Source organism: Leucopleurus acutus (genome assembly GCF_964270905.1).
Source record: "Leucopleurus acutus genome assembly, chromosome: 18".
NCBI classification, from domain to species: Eukaryota; Metazoa; Chordata; class Mammalia; order Artiodactyla; family Delphinidae; genus Leucopleurus; species Leucopleurus acutus.
The window spans coordinates 61,082,678-61,108,564 of NC_139160.1; the positions used below are offsets into that span (position 1 = coordinate 61,082,678).

Sequence of the window (25,887 nt, forward strand, 5' to 3'; positions counted from 1 at the left end):
ACATAGTATTTGTCTTTCTCTGTCTGACTTATTTCACTTAGCATAATACCCTCCAGGTCCATCCATGTTGTTGCAAGTGGCAAGATTTCATTCTTTTTTAATGGCTGTATAATATTCCATTGTATATACAGTTGATCCTTGAACAATGTGGGTTTGAACAGGTACACTTATATGTGGATTTTTTCTTTGATAAATATGTACTACAGTACCACACTATCTGCAGTTGGTTGAATTCATGGATGTGGATCTGTGGATACACAGAGTGGACTATAAAGTTATATGTGGATTTTTGACTGTATGGGGTTGGTGCCCCTAACTCCCACATTGTTCAAGGGTCAATTCTATTTACCATATCTTATTTAGCCATTCATCAGTTGATGGACACTTATTTAGGTTGCTTCCATATCTTGGCAATTGTAAATATTTGTGTATTTAATAATCTTGATTCTTCTAATCCATGAACACACAATATCTTTCCATTTATTTGTGTTGTCTTCAATTTCTTTCATCAGTGTCTTATAGTTTTCAGAGTACAGGTGGTTCACCTTTTTGGTTAAATTTATTCCTGGGTATTTTATTCTTTTTAATGCCATTGTAAGTGGAATTTTTTTTTACTGATTTCTCTTTATGATAGTTCATTATAAGTGTATAGGAATACAACAAATTTCTGTATATTTATTTTATATCCTGTGACTTTACTGAATTCATTTATTAGTTCTGGTAGTTTTCTGGTGGAGTCTTTAGGGTTTGCTATATATATTATCATGTCATCTGCAAATAGTGATAGTTTTACTTCTTCTCTTCCAATTTGAATGCCTTTTATTTCTTTTTGTTGTCTGACTGCTGTCACTAGGACTTCCAATATTTTGTTAAATAAAAGTGAGAAGAGTGTGAATCCTGGTCTTGTTGCTGATCTTAGAGGAAAAGATTTTAGCTTTTCACTGTTGAGTATGATGTTAGCTGTGTGTTTCTCATAAATGGCCTTTATTATTTTGAAGCTTGTTCCCTGTATACCAACTTTGTTGAATGTTTTTATAATGAATGGATGTTGAATTTTGTCAAATGCTTTTTCTGTATCTGTTGAGATGATCATGTGATTTTTTATCCTTCCTTTTGTTAATATGGTGTATCACATTAATTGATTTGTGGGTATTGAACCATCCTTGCATCCTGCAATAAATCCCACTTGATCATGATCTGTGATCCTTTTATATTGTTGAATTCAGTTTGTTAATATTTTTTGAGGATTTTTGCCTCCACGTTTATCGGGGATATTAGCCTGTAATTTTCTTTCTTTGTAATATCTCTGGCTGGTCTTGGTATCAGGGTAATGCTGACCTTGTAGACTGAGTTTGGATGTATTCCTTCCTCTTTAGTTTTTCAGAATAATTTGAGAAGAATAGGTTTTCTTTAAATGCTTAGTAGAATTCCCCTATGAAGCTATCTGGTTCTGGACTTTTGTTTGCTGGAAGTTTTTTGATTGCTGATTTAATTTAATTACTATTATTGGGTCTGTACAGATTTTCTGTTTCTTCCAGTTTCAGTCTTGGAAGACTGTATGTATCTAGGAATTTATCCATTTCTTCTACATTGTCCAAATTTTGGCTTATAATTGTTTGTAGTATTCTCTTATGATTGTATGTATTTCTGGGATGTCAGTTGTAACTTCTTCATTTCTAATTTTATTTATTTGGGCGCTCTCTCCTTTTCTTTTATGAGTCTAGCTAAGGGTTTATCAAGTTCATTTATATTTTCAAAAAAACAGCTCTTAGCGTCATTGATCTTTTCTTCCTCTTTTTTTTTGTTCTCTATTTCATTTATTTCTACTCTGATCTTTACCATTTCCTTCCTTCTGCTATCTCTGGTCTTTGTTTGTTCTTCTTTTACTAGTGCTTTTAGGTGTCAAGTTAGATTGCTCCTTTGACATTTTTCTTGTTTCCTGGGATAGGCTTGTATCACTATAAATCCCTCTTAGGACTGCTTTTACCACAAACCATGGATTTTGGAAAGTTGTGTCTTTATTTTAATTAGTCTCAAGGTATTTTTTTATTTCTTCATTGACACATTGATTTTATAGTAGCATGTTGTTTACTCTCCATGTGTTGTTGTTTTTTCCAGTTTTCTCCCTGTAACTGATATCTAGTTTCATATCTTTGTGGTCAGAAAAGATGCTTGATATGATTTCAATCTTCTTCAATTAATTGAGACTTGTTTTGTGGCCTAGCATGTGATCTATCCTGGGGAATGTTCCATATGCACTTGAAAAGAATATGTATTCTGCTGTTTTGGGATGGAATGTCCTGTAGATATCTGTTAAGTCCATCAAGTCTAATGTGTCATTTAAGGGCAATGTTTCTATACTGATTTTCTGTCCAGATTATATGTCCATTGCTGCAGGTAGGGTATTAAAGTCCCCTACTTTTGTATCACTGTCATTTTCTCCCTTTACGTTTGTTAATATTTTCTTTATGTATATAGGCATGCCTATGTTAGGTTCATACATGTTTAAGAATTCTTCTTGGATTGACTCTTTCATCATTATGTAATGTCCTATTTTGTCTTTTGCTCTAGACTTTGTTTTCAAGTCTGTTTTGTCTAATATGGGTATTGCTACCAAAGCTTTCTTTTTGTTTCCGTTTGCGTGGAATACCTTTTTCCATCCTCTCACTTTCAGTCCGTGTGTGTCTTCAGCATTGAAGTGAATATCTTGTAAGCAGTATATGGATGGGTCTTGTTATTTTTATTCATTTAACCACCTTATTGTCTTTTTATTAGGGCATTTAGTCCATTTATATTTAAAGTGATTATTATAGGTATGTACTTATTGCCATTTTGTTCATTCTTTTCTGGAGGTATTTGTAGTTCTTCTCTGTTCTTTTCTTCTTTTAGTCTCTGCCCTTGTGGTTTGATGATTTTCTTTAGTATTACTTTTGGGTTCCTTTGTTTTTTTGTGTATCTATTGTAGGTTTTTGGTTTTTGGTTACCATGAGGTTCATATATATAAATATATATATTATATATATATAAGATTTGTTTTACATTTTCAAATTCTTTGTTAAAATTCTCACTGTGTTCCTATAGACTTCTCCTGAGTTCAGTGAGCTTTTTTAGGACTGGTACTTCGGACATTCTATCAAGTAAATTACTTATCTCCATTTCATTAAAGTTTGCTTTCTGTTGTTTGTCTCTATAAATTAGATGAAGCAATTACCTCTCCTGCTCTTGAAGGTATGTCCTTGTCTGGGAGTATCCCTATGCTGACTGTGTGTGCCCAGTGGCTTTGGCAGGGGGACTGGAGCCGAAGTGAGCATGGGCCAGGGCCTTTCCCAGCGTTCTCTGGGGCTGTCACATTGGCAGGGTGGGCTGGAGCCTGGTGTGGGCCAGGCCTTTTCTTAAGGTGCATGTGCGTTTTGATGTTTGGGGGATTGTTTTTTCTTTCTTTCTAAATTGTCAGCTCTTTTGGGGAAAATTCAGTTTCTAATCTTTTATGTCCTATAGCATCTAATACATGTTCTTTGCAAATATTAGAACAAAATAATTATGGTTTAAATAAATGAGTTGATGCATAATTCCTGTAATGCTCATTCATGGAAAATTTTAAAAAATTTAGAACTTTAAGGGAACTTTGGAATAATTTTTTTCTAAGTTCTTCATTTTACATATAAGAGAATCAAGTTTTAAAAAGTTCTGCCACTGTTTTCAAGATCTCAGCAATTAAGAAGGAAAAATTAGGACAGGAACCAAAGTCTCCTGATTCTCAGGCAATGCTTTTATGTATTTTTAATTATATGACTATGCCTTTTTAAATGTATAAGTTATCTTGTGAATCTTTTTTGATGCTTTACATGGTAATGTGTCCAATTAATTCCTTAATTTTCAATGATAATTACATATGAAGATCTTTACTAGATAAGTAGTATTAAAAATTAAAATTTTCAATTCTATAAATAATTTTTAAAAAAGAGACCATAAATAACACCCTTGAAATCAAACCAGTTTGAGGAAAAAGATATACAACTATTACAAAATGAGATCTTATATAAAAATATTTATTGCCATTTCTAAGAAAGCATTTTAAGAAGAAAACTACCCTTAGAACTCATATAGAAATGGACCACATATTCAATAGCAAATTATTTTATTAAAAAAAATTAGTACAAGTAAGTAATTAGTCATACATATGGTTATAAACCATAAATAATATCTACTTTGATTAGTTTTATTTATACAAGCAGGCTAGTTTATTAATGTAGTTCTCTGACTTTGCATATATGTTTTTATTCGTGTATTTTGAGCTTGCATACATGCAAACTGTATAAATGTGTATAGCATCAATTTATTATGGCTGCCATTTTATACAGATAATTTGATTCCCTTTATTTTAAAAATTAACGAACATTGTATGTCTTAAAGGTTATTAGTGTGCTATAAATAAGAATATGTTATTGTTTTGGACTCTAGTGAACATTACATCCTCAGAAAGGCTGGAGCATGCTTTCTAACTGTCTTTAATATTTTCTATTTAAAAGGTAAATAAGATTTGTGGCCGTCCAATCAGAACACCCACACAAAGCCCCCGTTGTTCTTTTGATGGGAGCAAAGAGAAGCATGGAATGAAGATCTTTATAAGAAATGGGGAAGAGACACTTGCCAACAGAAGAAAGTAAGACATTTGTTTTACAACCAGAAAGAGAAAAGAAAGTAAGCTATTAATTTTACAACAGAATAGAATGTATTCTATTCTGCAGGGCTTGAATTAAGAATTAAGTAGAACAAAATACACTATTGAAGAAACAAAGGATCAACATTAATTACCTTTAAAATTCAGTGCTTCCTCCTATTCTGTTAATTAGGAAGATGAGTTCAACTCAGGAGACCAAAAAACCTTTCTGTGATAAGGGAACATTTTTTATGACACAATATGGCAGGCCTTACATACATATGATCATTGTGCACTTCAAATGTGGCTAGTGTACAATGTTGTACAGCAATCTGTAACACTCAGTCATCTTGCTTAACTGAAACTATGCCCCTTGAAGAGTAACTCCCCATTTCCCCCTCCCTGTAGTCAACAATATTGCATTGTACACTTCAGAATTTATTAAGAGGGTAGATCTCATGGTAAGTGTTCTTACCACAATAAAATAAAAATTTTTTAAATGTAGCTAGTGTGACTGAGGATTGAATTTTTAACGTTACATAATTTTAATTAGTTTTAGTCAAAATTTTACATGTAGCTAATAGCTACTATATTGGACAGAATGCAACACAGAGAGAGTATTCATGTAAATGATGTGATAAGTGTTACTGAATGTTAAGTACCTGTTAAAAAATGTAAAGTGTCCATACCTTTTACCTGGAATGCTGAAAATTACAATCTTTCGATTCAAAATGATAAGCATTAACTCACATTTCTACCACTGTGCCCGTGATTAATTGTTAAATTAATTGTTAAAGCCTTCATTAGTGTCCGGTTGCTTGAGAATTGGTGATTAAACTAAAAACTTTTTAATACTGGAGGAAACTATTATTCATTTATTTTGGTATTCAGTTGACCAGTACAATGGCAAATACTAGATTCTCAGTAGGTATTTTTGAATTGACCTGAAATTCAGAATTCTGTGTTTATTAATTCAAATAATTATTTCTAAAAATACCTTATGGAGAATTCAGTATTTTACATACTTTACTCTCTATAATGTAAAATCTGTTTCCTTTTGAGATAGTGCTCTTAGTTGCCCCATTCTCTCCTCAGTTGGGTTATTAGCACGGGGTAAAGAACTGAGCTATTACTGGCCATGTGCTACAGCTGGAAACAATTAGCACATTGTTTGCAAGTAAAATAGCTGTGTTTTTATGTTTTTTTCAATTTAAACATCTATGGTGATCAGTAGTTATTTCTTGCATTTGAGAAATCAGTATGCTTTGGCTATGGTGGTTCTTATAATAAAACCCAGCTAAGGAAGATATTACGTTCCTAAAGATCATGTCAGTTTCATCACCAAAACAACCTAGTTGCTGGAAAACCAAAACAAAACCCGGTACTTAACATGGTTTATTCCCTTGCAAAACTAAGACTGTGCAGGTGAAATGTTACAGAATGGCTCAGGAGCAATGAGGGGCTTATCTGAGTGGAAAGTTTTATAAGTATCTATCCTGGCCATTGAATAGACCTCCATGTCACCAATCTTGCAAACTCATTATTTCTATGCCCTTGACTGGTCAGCCACCATTAACCATTTCCCATGAATCAGGGTAGGCTCATCACTGGCCAATCTCATGCCACGCAAGGTGAACAACCAGAGGTCCTGCACTTGAGCCAGCTTAAGCATTTCACTTTTACACATTTTTTTATTGCCATTCCTGAATGGAGCTTAATTTCTGTGGCAGTATATTTCCTCTTGATGCCTATATATTGTGCAGACCTATCCATAAAGTAGACCTGAATTTTATCTATCCTTTCCTATCGTAAAGTAGACTTTGTCATCCAAGCAGTGCAGAAGGGTGCAAGTAAGAGTTTATTTGGGCTATTAGGAATTGCAATTCAGGAGAGAGATTTGGGTGAAACTAAAAGGGTGTTGGAGCAGAGGAAAGAGTCAGGGGCTTATACAGATAAAAGCCACAAGGTTGTTAAAAGTTGTCTGGCAAGAAGTATGATTGACTCTGATACAAGAAAGGAAATATTTATTCTTAAGGGCTATTTTAGGGTAAGGGTTCAATAAGTAGATAGGCTGTCACGAGTTATTTGTGGTAAGTATCCGATAAGTATCATTGGGCAGGTGTTCTGAGTGTCTGCATTAAGACAGTAAGTGGTCAAAGGTCAGATTCCATCCAGGTCCAGATGTACGTAAGTCACACTTCCTCAGTGGACTCCCAGCTCCGTTTTAGAAAGCTCTCTTAGCAATACTATTTTGATTTTCCTTTTATAACCTGAATTTTATTTATCCTTCATCAACTTATCTTTCCCCACGAGGTCATAAATTTTGATTTAAGTAGGTGGGGCAATGTAGCAGGAATAGGTGCTTAGTGAGTCTGGGCTAATTTCCATGTATCTTACTTGTCCTTTTCCCACCTGCTTGAGCCTGATTTCCAATCGATCACGTCCACTTGATGTTATATTGCTTCTATACAAGCCCGATCTTATAGCCTGGCAGGTCAGACAGTACTTGTTTCCTCATGGGCATCTCAGGTTGCAGAATCATTTGCTGGTTTATGGTCAAGTGTGCAGGTTCTGCCAGAGGCAAGTTGTAAGCCAACCAGCTGACTGACCTACTGAATGACAGATGGACCAACCAACCGAACAAACAAAAATAGTGTTCAGTAAAAGAATAAATGACTTTACTCTAAAACCCTTGGTGTCTATACTGTGATTCTTCTTATGGGGCTTTCTGGAGTCTCTGCAGAGCATCTTTATTTGCCACCAGTACTTCAGTCACCATTGCATAGATGAACTGGGTCATCTGGACTGAATGTCAGAGTACCTTGGTGCGTGCTACTTTATAAATGGGTTGTAGCAACACAGTATGTTGTAATATGTGTGTAATATGTTTTCTCTAAGATGCAAAGGGATCCCAAAAGCTCTGTGCTTCTTCCTGTGCTTTAGATCATCTTAAGTGGTGAAATTTGTCTTTTGCATGAGAAGAATATCCCAATCAGATTCAGACTACTAGACATTTACAAACCCTGCTGAATTGTCAGGCACTCAAAATGTCAATATTTTTCCCCACCAGAATCATTTAGACTAAGTTGTCTAGCATAATGTGATCAATATTTGATTATCAGCGTGGCGTCCTATAGGATGTCTAGATGATCACGGCTCCTGTCTGTCATGGAGTGGGAGAATTGCCTTGAGGTCTAACAGTGAAGGGGTTCTTGCCAGCTGAAAGTGAAACGTTTCTAATTGTCCTTACTAATTGGTAAAGAGAGAAAAGCATTTGTCAAGTCATTAGCTGCATAGCAGGTGGCAGGACATGTATTGATTTGCTCTAGCAGACACCACATACAAAGGAGTATGTAATTGGAGTCACCCTGTGACTCAGGTTATGATAATCCAACCATTATCTGTGTCTACCCCCTGTGCATAGACCAGCCAAACAAGTGAGGTCAATGGTGAAGTGTTAAGATCACCACCACTACAATTTTTGTGTGTGATGATGACCCTAAACTCAGCAATTCCCAGGGATATTGTGATAGTGTGATTTATAGTAAGAAATATGTATTTGTTCTTTGACACCATTCGTGGCATAGACTCCTAAAACCCTTGGATTTTCCTAAGTGATGAGAGAAGAACGGTGTCTTTTGTTATGTTAATGAGGTGACTTTTGGGCCCCACCTAAGGATCGGGCTGGCTGCCTGGAGAGCCAAACATGTGGTTAAAAGGCTGGAACTTTCAGTCCCACCTCCTAATCTCCAGTGAGGGGCGAGGGGCCACAGGTTGACTCAATCGACGGTGGCCATGAGTTAATCAATCCCACCTGTGTAATGAAGCCTCCATAAAACCCCCGATGGTTTGTAGAGCGTCCGTGTTGCTGAGCGTGTGGAGGTGCAGGGCGAGTGGCGTGCCTGGAGAGGGCACGGAAGCTGTGTGCTCCATCCTCCAGTGCCTTGCCCTGCGCAGCTCTTCCATCTGGCTGTTCCGGAGTTATATCCTTTTACAATAAACTGTTGACCTAGTAAGTAAAACATTTCTCTGGGTTCTGTGAGCGGCTCTAGCAAATTAGTCAAACTCGAGGAGGGAGTGGGTAGTGGGAACGTGTGATTTATAGCCAACTGGTCAGAAGTACAAGTAACAACCTGGACTTGGGACGGGCACCTGAAGTGTGTGTGTGTGTTGGAGGGCGTGGGACACAGTCTTGTAGGACTGAACCATTAACCTGTGGAATCTGACACTCTCTCTGGGTAGATAGTGTCAGAATTGAATTGGATTTTTAGATACGCTGCTGCTGTGGGAAAATTGCTTTTTGTTGGTACGGGGACCCTCACTGCCTCTCCACATACTGGAATTGGTACCAGAACCAAAACAGCTGTGATATTCTCTTGTTTTGCTGTTTTTTGTACAAGAGGTAGTTTTAGGGATTTCAGTTTGGCCCCCACTCCATGAGTTGAGGAACTATTGTGGTGATTGTGCAAGGGATGTGTATGTCTCTTCCAAAGACATATTGAGAAGCGTGAAACAGACACACTTCTGTGGATTCATTGGGCCCAGTGTGAGACAGACTGAGCCTAAAATTTAATTTTCATTTTGTAACTGAAAGTAGGGTCCGGCAGCTCGCCACTCAAAAGTCAGTAAAGAGGCAAGGTTGGTGGAAAGGAAAGCTTGCTTTATTTCAGATGCTGGCAATGGGGGGGTGGTGGTGGTGGAATCCTGTCCAACGGCCAACTGCCCGCCCCCCGCACTGACAATCAGTGGGCAAGAGCTTTTGTAGATGGAAGGAGGGGGCTACATGCAGAAACAGCATGGTCAGCTCTGACAGTCGTCTTGAAATTGGTCATGTGGTGATCTGACCAGCGTCATCTTGATTGTTTTAAGTACCGTTAATCTTCAGTTCCAGGGTTGGTTTGTTCCCATTTCTTTGAGGCCAGTTCTCGGAATGATGGCAGCTTATGTCATGGCTACAGCCTGGTCATCACGTAGTTCACCTCTTCCACCTGGTGAGTGTGTCAATATCTACAAAACAGCTCACAGGATACCACTCAGAATATGATCTATAGCCCATGAAAAGGAACTAAAGGTCCTTAACTATGCTTAATGACTAAACTATACTATTTAGTCTTGTTGGACTGTTTTCCTTTGTTTCTGCATTTTCTCACTTCTCTGATTAAACTTTTTTTTTTTTTTTTTTTTTTTTGCCGTACGCGGGCCTCTCACTGTTGTGGCCTCTCCCATTGCGGAGCACAGGCTCCGGACGCGCAGGCTCAGCGGCCATGGCTCACGGGCCCAGCCGCTCCACAACATGTGGGATCTTCCCGGACCGGGGCACGAACCCGTGTCCCCTGCATCCGCAGGCGGACTCTCAACCACTGCGCCACCAGGGAAGCCCTAAACTTATTCTTTGCCCAAAGGTTTTTCACAGACAAAAGCTAGACTGAGGACATGGTGGGGGCAGGGATCATAGGGTCCTGCTCCATTTCAGTTTGACCTCTATGAGCCCCATTTAGACAGAGTAGAATGGCATTTTGGGTCTTTAGGATTAAAGTTAACTGAGAGCTGGTCTCTATTGCTAGGAAGCAAAAGGGCCACAGGACCCTTAAGGAAAGATGGGAAGAAAACTTTATGCTACATAATTGTTGGGCTTGTTCAGGGATCTTTCTCAAGAGAACCCAGCCTTAGTATAGTGAAGGTACTCAGAAGCTGGGATTAGGAACTAGGTGAGAGACTGAGAGTTCTTTGTGCGGCAAATAAAGTGACATTTCTTTTTCTTGTACTTTATATTTTTGTTAATTCAGATCTCTTATTTGATGGGTGAGCTATTTTATTATCACTCTAATCAACTTATTAACTAATATAGTTTAATAATAGTTATATGTTAACTAATACAAGCTAATACAGTTTTAAAATTTTTATTTCCTAAAATTTTGTTTTCTCTTGTTTCCTTTTTTTTCTGTGAGCTTAGTTTCCTACTAGATTCCTTTTTAAATTTAACCATTTGTAAGAGTTTCTTTTTATGTTCTATATGTTGTTTGTCAGTTTTAGACTTTGCAAACATTTTCTATCTAAGATGATAGTTCAGTTAAACGTAAATAAGTGAGTTGATGTGTAACTTAAGATGATCTTTGTTAAACAGAAATTGAGTTTATAAAATGTTTTCATGTTTAAAATTGCTTGCTTGCATCAATTCAAAAGGATAGTCTACTATTCTTTTTCATACTAGCATTATAGTTTTGTTTCTCACATTGTTAATATATGTAGAGACTATATCTTTATATATGTTATGTATGAGGTAAAGTTCCAACTTAAATTTTCCAAATTCTGAGGCAGATTTCAAGGGTTGCTCTAAAACAATCTGTTCTTTTCCTTTTCTCATTTTTTTTTTTTTGCTTCATACTCATTCCAAGTTCCCTTAGATAGATACATACACTGGCCTGTTTATAAGCTCTCTCTGAAATTGCTCTGTTTACTGTTTTTTTTTTTTTTCCTGTTTCTTCTTTTTTCTCTTTTGCTCTTAAAGATTTTCTTAAATCTTGTTAGCCCCTTTCCCTACTGTTTCTCAAAATTCTCTTAGATGTTTGTAGAATTATTTTTTCAAATATATGTTATAATCTCTTGAGTTTTGATTAGGGTTATATTGAATACAAAGATCGATTCAGACAAAGATATGTTTATAATGCTCTATGTGTCTACTTTTTTGTACTGTTTCTAATGGTCAGTCTGTTCGTGGGACTGGGTTTTCTCTGTGGATGATCACATGGTGCACTGGTACAGCTGTTCTGGCAAGAGGCTTGCTGTACCTGGTAAAACTCATATACTCTACGCACTACAGTCTACCTTTTAAGGACGTATCCAAGAGAAACTCTTGCTCATATCCAGTATAGTTGCTCTAGTTGTAAAATGCATCAGTGTCTCTGACACTGTCTTACCATGTAAATGAAAAATAAACACTGTTCTATTTACTAAAACTTTAAACTGTTTTTACATATAAATAAGTCATAGTCTTTAAAAATTATTGTCATAATTTACTTTAGATTTAATTTCTTTATGGTATAGCTTATAAAAATTTCTGTTTTAAATTATGGTACCTGATTTAAAACATACATATTTTCAGGTCTTTGTGGCAGAGTAAGAGTTAAGTTTATATAGTTTCCTTTATTCAAACAAGTCTTTTGAGGTTTATATAACCATTGTTGACATAAATAATTTGACCTTTGGCAGGGGTAACCAATATTTATTAAGAGGTGATTAGTCAGTTTTTGTTTTTTAATTGGAATGTCTAGTGCATGGTTCAAAAACCAAACTCTACTGAATTAAAAAAAAAAACAAAAGCAGAAAGATGACTTTATTGCAAGGATTTCAACCTGCAAACTGGGAAGCTCAAGGCTATGGGAGTAGTGAGTTCTGATTTGCTCACAGACTAAGGGATTTTTATGGTATAAATATGGAAGTTATTTGGCTTTTTCAGGTAATTGTTTGGCTACTGGTCTTCTTTCTTATTTGGATCAGGGTAGCTGAGTTAGGAGAATAGGAAGTCCAGAGATGGCATGGACAGACTTGGTGTTTGGGGATTGGCTGGTATCCTCCGCCAATTTCTGAGAAGAGCTGTAAATTCCTGTAAGGTTAGGTTAAGTTTCCTTCATGCACCTACGTTGACCATCTTCATTTTGTCCTTGACATAAATGACTCAATTTTAGGTTGGTTCTACAGTGTTTTACAGTGATATATAATATACTGAAATAGTAGTTGGGTTTAAGGCTACCATCTTGTTCTTTGTTATCCCTTTATACCATTTTTTTTATTCCTCCTTTCTTGCCTTCTTTTGAGTTTAGCTGGTATTTATTATTTTTTTTAATCTTCAAAGCTTTTTAGATTTGTGTTTCTTCAGTATTCTCAATGGCTACCATAGAGATTAAAATATGCACTTTACATTCTTTACCATCTACTTTAAATTAAAAGTTTTACCACTTCATTGAACAGTATAAGTACCTCAAAACAGTTTCACTCTATTACTCTCTTCCTAGCTTTTGTGCTATTTTTGTCAACAAATCTTACTTCTACCAACATTTTAGCAAGCCCCAAGACCTTACTGTTACTGTTGTCTTTAAGTAGTCAATATTTACCTATAATTACCTATTTTATTCTTTCTGATACTTTTTAAAATTTATTTCTGTGTGTTCATCTAGAATCTTTGCTTTAGCCTTAGTACATCTTTCATTGCTTATTACTAGTGATGAGTTTTCTCAGCTATTGTTTGTCTGAACATATCTTCACTTTTGAAGAGTATTTTCACTAGGCCTAGAATTTCAAGGTGTTGCCAGATACATTTTTTAAAACTGTAAATGTCCAAGTCATAATTAAGTTCATGGCATGACACTGTATGGAGGAGTACGAAGGGTTCAATGGAAACATTTAATGTGAAAGGTAACTAAGGTAGTTGATGTTGCTGGCGCCCTGCTTGCACCCCTTTACCTGTCCATTTTGTCTGCTTCTTGGTTGCTGTGTCCTGGCTGCTCACGCACAGCTGCCTTATTATCTGGGGAATTGACCTCAACAGATAGGAGCCTTCTGTGTTTCTTATCTATTGCTACCTAACAAATCATTCCAAAACTTAGTGGCTTAAAGCAAAAATAAACATTTATTATGTAACTTTCTGTGGATCAGGAATTTGGGAGCTGCTTAGCTGTGGGGTTTTAGCTCAGGGTCTCGGGGAGATTGCTGTCAAGAAGTCAACTGGGGCCATAGTCATTTGAAGGCTTTAGTGGAGCTGGAGTATCATCTTCCAAGATAGCTCACTCACATGGCTGTTGGCAGGAGGCCTTGGTTTCTTGTCACAATGACCTCTCCATAGGACTGCTTGAGTTTTCTCACCACATTGTGGCCGGTTTCCCTCAGTGTAAGCAATCCGAGAGAAAGCAAGGGAGAAGCTGTAGTTTCTTATAATGATCCAGCCTCCGAAGTCCCACACTGTCACTTTTGCAATATCCTAAAAGTTATGTAAGTCAGTTCTATTCAGTGTGGAGGGGGACTACACAGAGGCAGGAAGGGAAAGATTACTGGGGCCCATCCTGGAGAGTGGCTATGACACCGTCTCATCCACATGGGTGAGGGGGGAAACTCCCACCTACCTCACCCCGTCGGTGGCAGCTTGCAGGCAATGACTGACTGACGCAGGAGCCTACGGGGCTCGCCCCTTGCTCAAGGTGGTAGGACCAAGTATGTGGTGACATTCACACTGCAGCACTCCTTGTGGAATCTGGCTGAAGATGAGACATCACTGCTTAACTTCTTCCTCCCCATTCTATCTGGCTTCCCTCACTACCTCTCTCTTACGAGCATCCTTCAGTGAGTCACCTGCGTCCACATTGCTGTGTCAGACACTGCCTCTAGGAAATCTGACCTAGAGATGTCTGAAGAAGTTCCTAAAATAAATGCACAATAAGTGTACACTAAGGCAGAAGTCTAGTCTCCTATCATAAATATAGATATTTCTCTATATAGTCCTAAGTTCCTAACTTCTTTTTTGTTTTTTTTTTCTCCCACTTCTGAATTCATAGGGAACCTTTCTGTTGAACGCATTGCCTTCTTCTCCTATTTGTAAAATTTGAAGAAGGAAATTTACATATTAAAATCTGTCTCTGGATCTAAGGGTTGTGCTAAACTTGTAGATAGAGTCTGGAAAAAGGAGCTAAACTCTAGTTTATTATTATTTTAATCACATTTTGGAGATGTACTTATTCAGTCTACCCAGTTTTTCCCTTGTATGTAGCATGATGGTAACGAGCTGATTGGAGACTTGGACTGATTGATACATACCAGTTACAAAGGTCTCCGAAAGTTGAGAAAGGCAAGGAAAAGGCTTTAAACATCTAGCAAAGCATCACGATTTAGCCTTAGTTTGGGGCAGAAACCTAGTCAACACAGCTGTAAAGGACACTGCCCTCATAGCTGTCTAAACCAGCCCAGGCAGAGTGCTTTCCCTATGGCAGTTCCTGCTCTCTGCTTGATTGCTTGAACTTAGCTGGTAAGAGTAAGCTATTAGCAAGCTTAAATCAGTGATAATTAGCTGTACATTATTATTTCAAAGCGGTGTGGCTGTGCCAGTTAAGTGGGTAATTAGGAAAACCCCAGGACAATAAATTAAGAGAGAGTCTCAACATCAGTGCCCCATCTGTTCTCCAGCTAGCATTCCAATTAGCCAAGCCTCTCATTTAAGAATATGCTGATTAAGGGGTGGGCTGTATGCGTGAGTGTGTATTGGGGTAATAAAGACTTAGTTTAGGTTTCAGTAAAAGTAAAATGTTTTTAACGTCAGAGGTGATTTTGACGTGAAGGTGGGGAAAGGAGAATTTTTAGAAATAATAGATTTTCAACGTTGGAAACGAAATATAATTTAACTTGTTTTATGAGTTTTTGTTTCTCTCAGTTTTCTCCTCAGAACTTCTTTGGGATATTGTATCAACGGGAAGTTCCATTTTATTCTAATGTGATTATTAAATCTTGAATTGGATGAAAATTTTACCACTTGGAACATGAAGAATTTTATTTATTGAGGATGGGAACTAAAGAGGACACTTGAAATTGCGTAGTTTAAGGAGAGGAATGAGTCAGGGCCTCATTCTTATTCAGGATGGGTCTGTCTATGAAAGCAAATTAATTGTTACCCTGTACCTCACAGGAGAACACAGTGATGTGGTTAAAAATAATTAAATTACAATAGGAAAAATCTTTAAACATATACTGAATGAAGAACAGTTAACATCATTTAGGATGACTGCCAAGATAGCTCAAAAGGTTCATATTAAGTAGAATCAGTTGGCTTAAAATACATGAATTCATAGCTACGTTGTTAAACCTTATTTAGTAAAATACTTTATTGAAACCACAATTTTTAAAATTCTTGATGTGCGTGTGTTTGGGTAAATGTATTTGTTTACATGGGTAAATCCGTATTGATAGACTGGGCTTAATGAATTGTGTGTACACATACTCAGCGGATGAAAATATCCATGGGTCAGGGAAAAGTCAACTCTTTGAGAAAAATTTAATATCATTTGTAGGACTGGAGAAAGCAATTTCCAATCTGTTTCCTAAAAGGAAGTTAGTGCTTCTTTGAGGTGCCGTTGTTATTTATTATCTGTACATTTAATTTACTAAAATAAAGGCCATGTTCCCTTCAATGAGGACATTTCTGTTTAATTTAAAACAGTGCTTAGTGAGTGGTGGCAGTGAGGGCACCTAGGGCAGGGCAGGCCAAGGTGAGGCTTTGGATGAGGGGCCAGAGGCCAGGCCAGAGCAGGGCTAAGAAAACGTGAGCGCAAGGCAGGCTAGCGTCAAGCCCTACGTGAATAATGCGGAGCAGGACCCCATGGGTCAAAACCCAGGCACACAGGAAGAAGGAATGCCAGGAGGCAGAGCAAACATGTGGCAAGAGTTTAGGCTAGTGGTGCTTAACCTTTTGTGGGTCATGTATCCCACTGAGAATCTGATAAAAACTTCGCAGAACAAGGAAGTTCATAAACAAAGGACTTGAAACTGTGTTTGCTCTTATTTTCTAGGTGTTCGTGGAAAAAATTAATGACCATTTCATGAAATATCTGAAACTAAATCCAAACAATGGGCAATTAAGCTAATATTCTACAGTATTTGTGTTGAAAGGAGAGATGGCTCCTAGTACTTGGTATAAACTCGAAGTTGAAATTGTGATGGCCTTAGAGGTTCGGTGTCCAGTGCATGCTGCTCGCTTTTTGTTTTTGATGGTAACGATTATTGAAAACGACAGAAAGCAAATGTATGTGGTTATCAGTATCTGCGATTAGCGCTCTCATAGCTTGCTTGCTTAGATGAGGATAGGCTTATATCAGGGAATATGAGATTTATTCTAAATTCTTCAAGTTATTTACATCGATGGTCCATAATGCTCTGGACCTCAAGTTAATTTGCGACATCCGTGATATTGAGACTGTCAAACTTAAGTTAATGTGAGTCAAAATCTCCCCAAATTTCTCATTACAGAAAGAATAATAAAATATATTTCTCAGTCATAGGAAAAATGTCCTTTAATTTGGACATTTTTCTAACTGGTTCTCCAAAAACCTTCTGTTTCCCAGTAAACAGCAACTTTGCCAGATGAGCATAGAAGGTTTTCAATAGTATTTATAATCATGACTATAGGGTTACCTCATTTATATGGCTCAAGATATCCCCCATCAAGAAAACCAAACTGTGAATGCAATTTTCCCTGTCTAATATACCTGAAAGCAACCTTCCTCCCTCCCTCCCTCCCTTCCTTCCTTCTCACAAAAAGTGAATCTTTTATCCATTTTCCTTTGGAAAGTCAGTGAACATCTGCAAAGTTGAAAAGAACCCCAAATTCCGCTCACATTTTTTTCACTCAAATTTTTTAAGCCATGAGGAGGATTTTAAATATGTGTCGTATTGAAATTGATGATTTTTATAGAAGTGTATAAAAGGTACTTCAGAATTTTTAGCAGAATCTATGGGGCCTACATCAGGATGATGAGTGAGGCTCATTTCTTTTACTAAAGTAGCAAAAGTAATTGTACTTAGAAGCATCGTGAGTGCTTCACCTACAGCAAGAGTACCAAGCACTTTCTTTCTCTTGGTTTTCTGTTGCAAAGAATATTCCATCATTTTAAATCTATCATTGGCATTTGAAGTGTCCAAATCATGCATACAGATAAGAGTGAAAAATGGGGAGCAGGTGGAATCAAGAGAGATTCATATTTTTTTAACCAGTTGTATATTGAATAGAAATAGCAAAGCTGCCCATTTCTCCATAATTGTGCTCAAAATAGAAGAAATGTGTTTCTAGAGTAGATTATATCATTTAACAGAGGCTCTGCTTTTTACGATTTTTCTCACCTTCAAGATACAAATTTATGTCAACCATTTGCAGGCCATACCATGGTCTCCAGAATCACATGTGGAATCTTTTGCTTAGAAGTGCAACTGATGAAAGTTTTAAGGTAGTTTTGGGATAATTCTTTTCGTTTAGGCCCATATTCATAGACTTACAGACTTGCAGATCAAATTTTCTTCTAATTGATTGATTCTGTTTGATGATTTTTGAAGATTAACAGTCTAAGGTGCTCCCTTGGCTGTGTTGGTTTGACCCTCCTTCAGCAAGAATCTTATTAGACATGCAACACTGCAACTTTGGGGTCCTGCAAACTGAGTGAATCCAAAGGATTTATAATCTTTACTGTATTTGGTTTGCCTTACCTTTTCCAATGTAAGCTAAGCCTTATGTACACAAAGTACATATGAATAATCATAATGGAAGCACGGAATTACTTTAATTCTGATTATAAGGACAGTATTTTATTTTTTTTTAAAGAAAATTTCTGGTTTATTTGTCACAGCATGGTTTGTGAGATGTGAGGGACAGTATTTTAGATGTCATAATTGGGTAAATGTGATTATGTATAATAATGATGTATTGTTTAACCCTGGTCAGCAATATTCTATGCCACTTTTCAGAAGTTGGGCATACAATAATACCTGGTTTACATGTGATATTCAAGAGTAATTTTTTTCCAAAATGAGAATTAGTAGAATAATAGGAATATAATTGAAGACTAAAAGAACTCATTTTCTTTGAACCTGGTTAACTATACATTTCTTGACCCTAAAGCCTGTCTTAATATCAGACTCCAGGAACACAAATATATGCATTGAGAGGTATACAGTAAGTGAAAATGCAAATGAGAATAATTTGTACCAGGCATATATTGTCTATCAGTTAGACAAGTTTGTGGATGGAGGTAACCAGGTATATCTGACTGAAGTCATTAAATTAAAAAAAAAAGAAAAGAAGGAATGAGAAGGAAGCCCATTTATTGGCAGACTATCAAAGTGAAAGTAGTTCATTAATGTTCTGATGCTGAGAGAAGAAAATATTGTCCAGAATGTTTTCTTATCCCCTAAGTCATGGAGTTTGTAGTTAAAATGTTAGCAACCACAGAAAATATCTTACTGCAAAAAAGAGAGTAACATTCAAGATTTGACCTAAAATCCTGAATCTCAAAATACAGCTATAATGTTTCTTTGTATAAATGACCTATATTAGAATCATTAGATTTGCAAATATTCTGTTTGGCTAAACCTTCTCATTGGTCTTGACCCAGTCAGGTCCTAGACACTTTTTTCTATTGGAAGATTAATAGCATGCTTCCCAAAACTAGTATAACTGAACAAATAATTTCATATTTTTATGAAAATGAACAAAGTTATGAGGTAGGAGAGAACATCACACCTCCTTTGGGAAGGATGCTCAGTTTAATACTATCTGATTTGTTTAAATATTGGATGTTTGGTTCTGTGCTTATTTTTATAAATGAGTTAAGGTCTTTGTTTAAAGTCCTTTTTAATGGAGAACAGAGTCGGTGCTTTGTGAGGTACTTTTTTACAACATGGGAAAATGAGGTGAGAGCTTGTTTTGAAAACCTGGTTTTGACATCAGTTTTAAATCACTCTTTTAGAGGAGGATGCTTTCAGAAAGGGTGCTTCTTACTGGGACATTAAATGGTAATGTGTTGGGTTTGAGGGATATTGAAAAGTGAGAATAGAAGAGTCTATACTAATTGTATAGATGGTCATGAATGTCCAGCTCAGGGCTGGTATAAAATCACCACTAGGGAGCCTTAAGCACACGGCACCTGTTGGAAAAGAATCCTCTGCAGAGGATGGGAGGATGTTAGCATGTTTTCAGAGCTTTTTCCCATCATTTTCCCTGTGCCCCTACCCTAGTCTGCTGCCCAACTTAACACCTTCAGCTCTGTTGAGAAAGCACAGTAAATCTGTGAAGGAAGGGAACCCATCTGATGAACAAGAAGACTTCCTACCAGGAGGGAAAAACCTGGAATTATTTGGTCAGAAGAAAGAAAATCCTTCTCTAGGAGAATAGTGCTGGTTCTGAGGTCACAGCTTCCATCCTGAGCAGTGGGTTCAGAGAGCAGACTTTATGAGTTACGCTTTTAGAAGAAAACAGTATTTTCTTTTGTAATCAAATATGAATGCAATGTGCTTGAAACACATTTCCATCTGTGATAAAAGTCCCTGGTACCATTTATTGCGTTGCTTCTTAGTGCCACACTCACCCTCTCCCCGCATCTCTCCAGGAATCATGACGCCTGTATAGGAAGGGACCAAGAAGCTAGATTTCAGTCTCCTTATAGCCCATCTGCCTGCATGTATTTAATTATTTTCAAGCATTTACAACGAGAACCGTTATTGCCATAGAACAGAAATCTAAAGAAATCTTTAGAAATCCCTTCTCAAGATCTATACAAATATTTTGTCAAATAGAATGACTTCGTTGGGAATTAAGTTAAATGATGAAATATAGATTCAGAATTGCCAGAGAAAATAGCCCTTACCCAGAAACATGTGATTATGTATTTCCTCTGCGGGGCAGGAGACTGACACTTTAAATGTCTCCTGTTTGACAACCGTGGTCAGACACATCCACAGGTTTGAGCCTGTTCATTAGTGCCATATTAACCTTAACTCTGCCTCAGGCCATTAACCAGCAAACTGCACCTTTGTTCTACAGATATTTTCAAACAGTGTGTGAGAGGCACTGCTTTTAATTTGGTTTCTGTATTATGTGTGGACTGATGTGAGGGCTGAAAAAATCAATATATATCATTAAATACAGAAACGTGTGGTCTGAAACATTCCACAGAGAAAAGTTCCATTCGAAAATCAGGTTCTTCTCCAACATTTTTCCAGATAATCAGCTTTGCTCAAAGTTAGCAATAGTCTTTTATATCACGTTCAAGGGAAAAAAGGCAAGGAAGTGTTCTATGTAACAGTTGATAAATGTTTTAAAATTGAAACAAATGCCCACTAGATGAAGACCTAAGACTGAGAGGTATGACTTTTGAACATAGCTGTTTCCAGCAACGTCTCATGAAATGAAATGCAAAATCAAATGTAGATTGGAGCCATATGCTTAAGTGAAAACAGCTCTCTAGAAAATCAGCAAAGTTTGCAACACGCCGTTGTCACCCTTTAAACCACACGTATGAGAAACATGTCAGCCTTATAAATTAAAAAGTAAAAATTGGCTTAGTGGGCTATTTTCATAAATTATGCTAGAGTTGCTATATCCAGGTTTTGGAATATTATACATCTGTATAAAAATAAGCAACTCCTAGATTTATTAACCTGAAAAGGGTTCATGATATATTGTCAAGTGAGAAGAGCCAATTGCATGTACGTGTATAGCTTGACCCTAGTTTTGTAAAACCAAACCATCTCTGTCTCTGTCTGTCTGTTTTTGGTTATGTTAGGGTACACATAGAAGAAACTGAAGAAAGCACCCCAGGCTGTTAACATTTGTTACCTCAGGAGGGAGGATGGAGAAACACTGTGGAGGGACAGATATGAACTTCATGTGCCTTTTAGTTATTTAACTGTTCACCAAAAGATATGTTACTTTTGTTATTAAAAATGATTAAAGTCAAATGATAATGGTAAAGCCAGTCGAAAGTGTCACTTGGTTTTAGAGTAGTAACTGGACATTCCTGTGTCAAGCAAACTAGAAATGATTACTTCAGGGTGAATTGCATTTCCTTTCTTTCTTTTTCTTTTCTATCCTTTGTTTTTTGCCACGTGACAGATCAGGAGACTTTCTGGCACTGCAGGCCTCCAGGGCATGGGAAGCAAGGAAGCACTAACTATGTTGGTCCATGTTCCTCTCCAGTCAGTCGGCTCAGGGCAAGCAAGGCTGGAAGCTATGAATGAGCAATTGTGTTCCAGCCTTTTTCCTCTTTCCTGTGCTAGCACAGTGTGCAAAGCTGTTCATTAGCCAGAGATCAGAATTTTCTCCACTCCCTGCTTCCTGCACCAGATCTTTCAAATTGGTAAAGAGATACAGATAAATCCTGTCCAAACATGTTACTTTCTAAGTGCAGATTTTGGCAGGAAGAACTGATGTATCTGTTTTCTATCTGTCTACCAGTCTACTACTGTGTTCTGTGAAAAGCGTGATTATTTCTGTAAAATTTTAAAAACAGAGAGAAATATTCTTTTCTATAAAGAGTCATTCAACTTTGATTTGTCAAATATCCAATATCTGCCCGATACTGCAAAGTGATGGCATTTTTATTAATTAATGAAACAACGATGTCAAGGTCTGTATTAACTAAATGCTTGACTAAATAACTAACTTAGTCACTTTTCACAAGTCCTTCCACTTCTTTGGTTTTAACTTTCCTTAGTTATAAAATAAGAGGCTGCACATTAGTATCCTGTAGGAAGCTTTCAGAAAAACACAGGTCCCTGGTTCCTACCCCGAGCACAAAATCTGAATGTCTGAGGGAGAAATCTAGGCATACAGTTTATGTTTCCTTGGTGATGATAGAGTGCATTTAGGACAGAGCACTACTGGATCAGATCATCTTTAAGGCTCTTTCTAACTTGTCTTTATAATGTAGTATACCTGTGATATATTAATTATAATGGCTATCTTACACCACAGTGTGACTAAATGTTAATGTGTCACTACATGTTAACTTCAGCAACGCATATATATTGGGTTGGCCCAAAAGATCATTCAGGTTTTTATGTGAGATCTTCTATATTCTCTCCATAAGAATATATATATATATATAGTCTCTATATATGTTCTATATATAATATAGAATCCGCCTTGAACCTGTTTAGTAGAATCTGGCACAGCTTGTAGTCCTGCCCTTGAGATTCCTTCCATTTTCTAGGAAGGTCTTTCTGATATAGCTTCACAATCTAGGAGTGTGTCCCGTAATTTAAAGTTCCCCAAGTCAGCTGTGCTCTTTAAGGACTTTAAATTATCATTATCGTTTTTGAAAATTGTATTTCATTGTAGAAACGTCTAATTCTGGAAGTTGTTAAAAACTAACACCGCATCTGGGGCCAATTCAACAAGAATTTGTTAGGTGCCTGTGGGGTACCACACTGTGGTCCAGACCCTGGGGATATAAAGCAGACATGGCTCTTGTCTTTAGAGAATGCACCCTTTAATCAGGGAGGCAGATATACAGACAGCAAAATATAATACCAGATAACCAGGGCTATAAAACAGATGGCAAGTGTGGCGTGAGAAATGGATAGACCAACAGAAGCGTCACAGGCTGGTCAGGCAAGGAGTTAGGGAGGAGATGAGGATAAAGCTGGATTTTGAAGGATGGGTAGATGGCTGACAGGGAGAAGTGGGAGGGAAGGCCATTCTGGGGAGAAGAAAAGGTGGCATCTTAGAGATTTCTTAGGCAATATGAGTGTGTGGTTTTGGCTGGGGTGTGAGACTGGAGGGAAGGGGGACTGTCAGGGCAACTAAGGGGCAAAGAGTAGAGAGATGACGAGCCACGGTAAGACATTTTACCTGAATGCTTAGGATTTTAAAGGAGGAAAGTGTTATGGCTGTTTTCTGGAGCGAATTCTGGTAAGAACTTGGCGCATGCATTGAAGGGAAGATGGGAGGGCAGACCTAGTCAGAGAAATCATTTGTTAGACTGTTGTAATCCCAAATGAGAAATTATAAATTTGCACGTGGCCCTGACATATAGGCTTTGAATAAATATTCTGGCAAAGCATGTTTTCCTCTTTACAAAATATTTTTGGAGTGTTACTCTTAATAATGTTTGATTTCTGTGTTCTTGAGCTGTCTTAAGACCAAGATGAGCAAACAACATGTACGTAACACAGCTCCTCAAGGTTAATTATCTGGAAGCTGTAACATCTTGAATTTATTTTTCTCCTAATTTTAACTGGAAATATTCTCATGACTGTAGAAAAATAAAGGTATGGATAGAGTCACCCTTCCAGCAACTTAAATTTTGAATCATCCAAAGAATATAATGTTTTTTATTCGTTGTGACATTTCATGTACAACTGGAAAAGGAGGACCTGGTGCATTTTTTTTTTTAAAGTAGGCTGAGCATAAGCTGGGAACTGAAGTATGGATTCTTTTCTCATGATCAACGTTCACTGGAGCTGTGGCTGCAGGTCAATGTTTTTAACCTCACTATGGCTTCTAGTTATTTGAGCCCTTCATTTCTTACCAATTCAACTATGATTATTATTTTTCTATTTCCAGTATAGATCTCCTGGTCCTTCAACGCGACCACTTTTTTGCAACACTAGTCTTCATTCCTGTGACCTCAAAACTGCCACACACAGAATTATAGAGTTCCAAAGTACTTATTTCAACATTCACGTGGACTTTCTTCCATTCTTTTAGTCTCAGGGAATTTGCTCCAAAGCTAACCACTCTGTTTTCCATAATCCTTCCCCTCTCTTCTTTTCAGAACTTATGATCCATCAGTTATTCATTTGTTTTTCTTAGCTTTGTATCAATTAAGAGAGACTAGGTTGTGACGTGGTAGCAAAACACCTCAACCTATCATTGGTTTAGAACCAAAAAAATTGTTTTGGTTCCCAACCAATGCCCATTTCAGACCAGCAGGGCTACTGCTCAAGTTGCGGTTCCTCTGGCTTTAAGCCTCAGAGTTAAAGAGCAGCTGACATCTGAAACATTGCCTGCCATCAGGGGAGAGGGAAACAGAAGCTGGCAAAGCCACGTTGGCCCTTAAAGCTTAAGCCTGGAGGGAACAAACATCACTTCTGCGTACATGACTAGAACCCAGGGCAAGTCACAAAGACAAAGCTACCGTCAAAGTGTAGTTTACCTGATTGGGGAGGGGAAGACAATTAGAAGTCATCTTAAAACCTTTGCTTTACCTGTCAATTCTAGATTCCTAATGGTTTTCAAATCTATCATTTTCCTGACGTTGACTGGAAGGTTTTTTTCCCCATCCTCATACGTCTCGCTCTGGACTTGCTTATACTCCCCTAAGTGACCTCACTGCTTTTCTGTTTCCACAATACTGCGATGATGACGATGTCACTTGCTTGCTGGAAAAATTAATGGCTCTCACCACCTGAATAAAACTGAAACATCTTATGATGATCAACAAGGCCGATTATAATCTGGCCTCGTCCTGCCTTTGACTGTGATTCCCATAAGCACACTCCTTACTAGCTAACCTAACTGTATGAGTCTCTGAATACACAATGTTCCTCTTTACCGTTGTTTATCCTGGATTTTTGTTGTTGTTGTTTGCTTCTTGGTTTGTGGGGTTTTTTTGCATGGAACACTGATATGTTATCTTATTTCCTGTTTCTTTCTTTGTCTTCAAATGTGACACTACTTATTAATACTGTATTATTATTGTGGATTTTTCCCAGAATGTGCATTCTTAGAAGGCAGGGACTGTTTTCTTTAGCTATGAATCCCTAGCGCCAACACAGATTTTGGCACTCCATAGTGTTTAGTATTTTGTGACAAATAATTGATAGCCGATGGTTTATGGAATGAGTGGAAATCTTCGAGGAGACTATCCTTTCAGAGACAACGCAGGCAAAGGCCTGGAAGTAAGTTTGGAGGACAGCACGCATCTCACTTTTGTGGAACCCGAAAGTGTGGTTTGGGTTGTTGCTGAAATTGAGATGAGAGGGTACCTTATGTAGCTTTCTAAGAAGTTTCGATTTCATGCTGTAGAGAATAGAGAGCCATTGATGACTTTAAGCAAGTACGTGGCATAATCTGTGGACTACCAGATTTGAATTTCTATAGGTGGCTCTCATGGAGGATGGGAGGTGATGGTTAAAGGAACCGATGGGAGGTATGCTCTCCTGGTACAGTAATTCCAGAGAAAGATGATCAAGGCTTGACCTAAGGCAATGGCAGTAGCGTTGGGAAAGGGAACTGAAAGAACGATGTGAACTTTCTCCCTTATGATCGATTGGTTGTGAAGGGAGAAATGAAACAAAGGCACCATTTACCAAGAGTGAAGTAGGAGGTTTGGGGGCCAAAAATTATCTATTCAGTTTTACATGATCAATTTGAAGGTCTCAACATTTGCAGCCATTTGTGCCAGGCCTCTTCATTTCTAAAAGGTTCTTTGATTCCAAACATGTGGTCATTTATAGTGAATAGAATTCAGGACAGGAGCCATACATCTTCCTGTTCATTAAACCCCACCTCTCTAAGAAAGAACCAGTCAATTTCATCAACTATGTTTTCATAGCTGCAGCATGAGAATTGATGTTTGTTCATGCATTCCACTTAGTGGAACACAGCCATCAAGGAGAGACTTATTTTCTAGAAGAGGAAATCGATAAAATATAGATAAGCATTTAACTGTGCTAGTGAGAAAATAAAGCATCATCTT

At 37.4% G+C, this 25,887-nt stretch overlaps 1 protein-coding gene across 1 annotated transcript in view; it reads left to right on the plus strand.

Annotated features, from left to right (window-relative positions):
- Positions 1-25,887, plus strand: part of GPC5 (glypican 5) — a gene marked incomplete at both ends in the record, with an annotated part of 1,374,381 nt that overhangs the window by 274,146 nt on the left and 1,074,348 nt on the right. Inside the window, one exon of the mRNA XM_082859487.1 lies at positions 4,530-4,663. Coding sequence (XP_082715613.1) covers positions 4,530-4,663 — 134 coding nt within the window. The remainder of the gene's footprint in view (positions 1-4,529; positions 4,664-25,887) is intronic.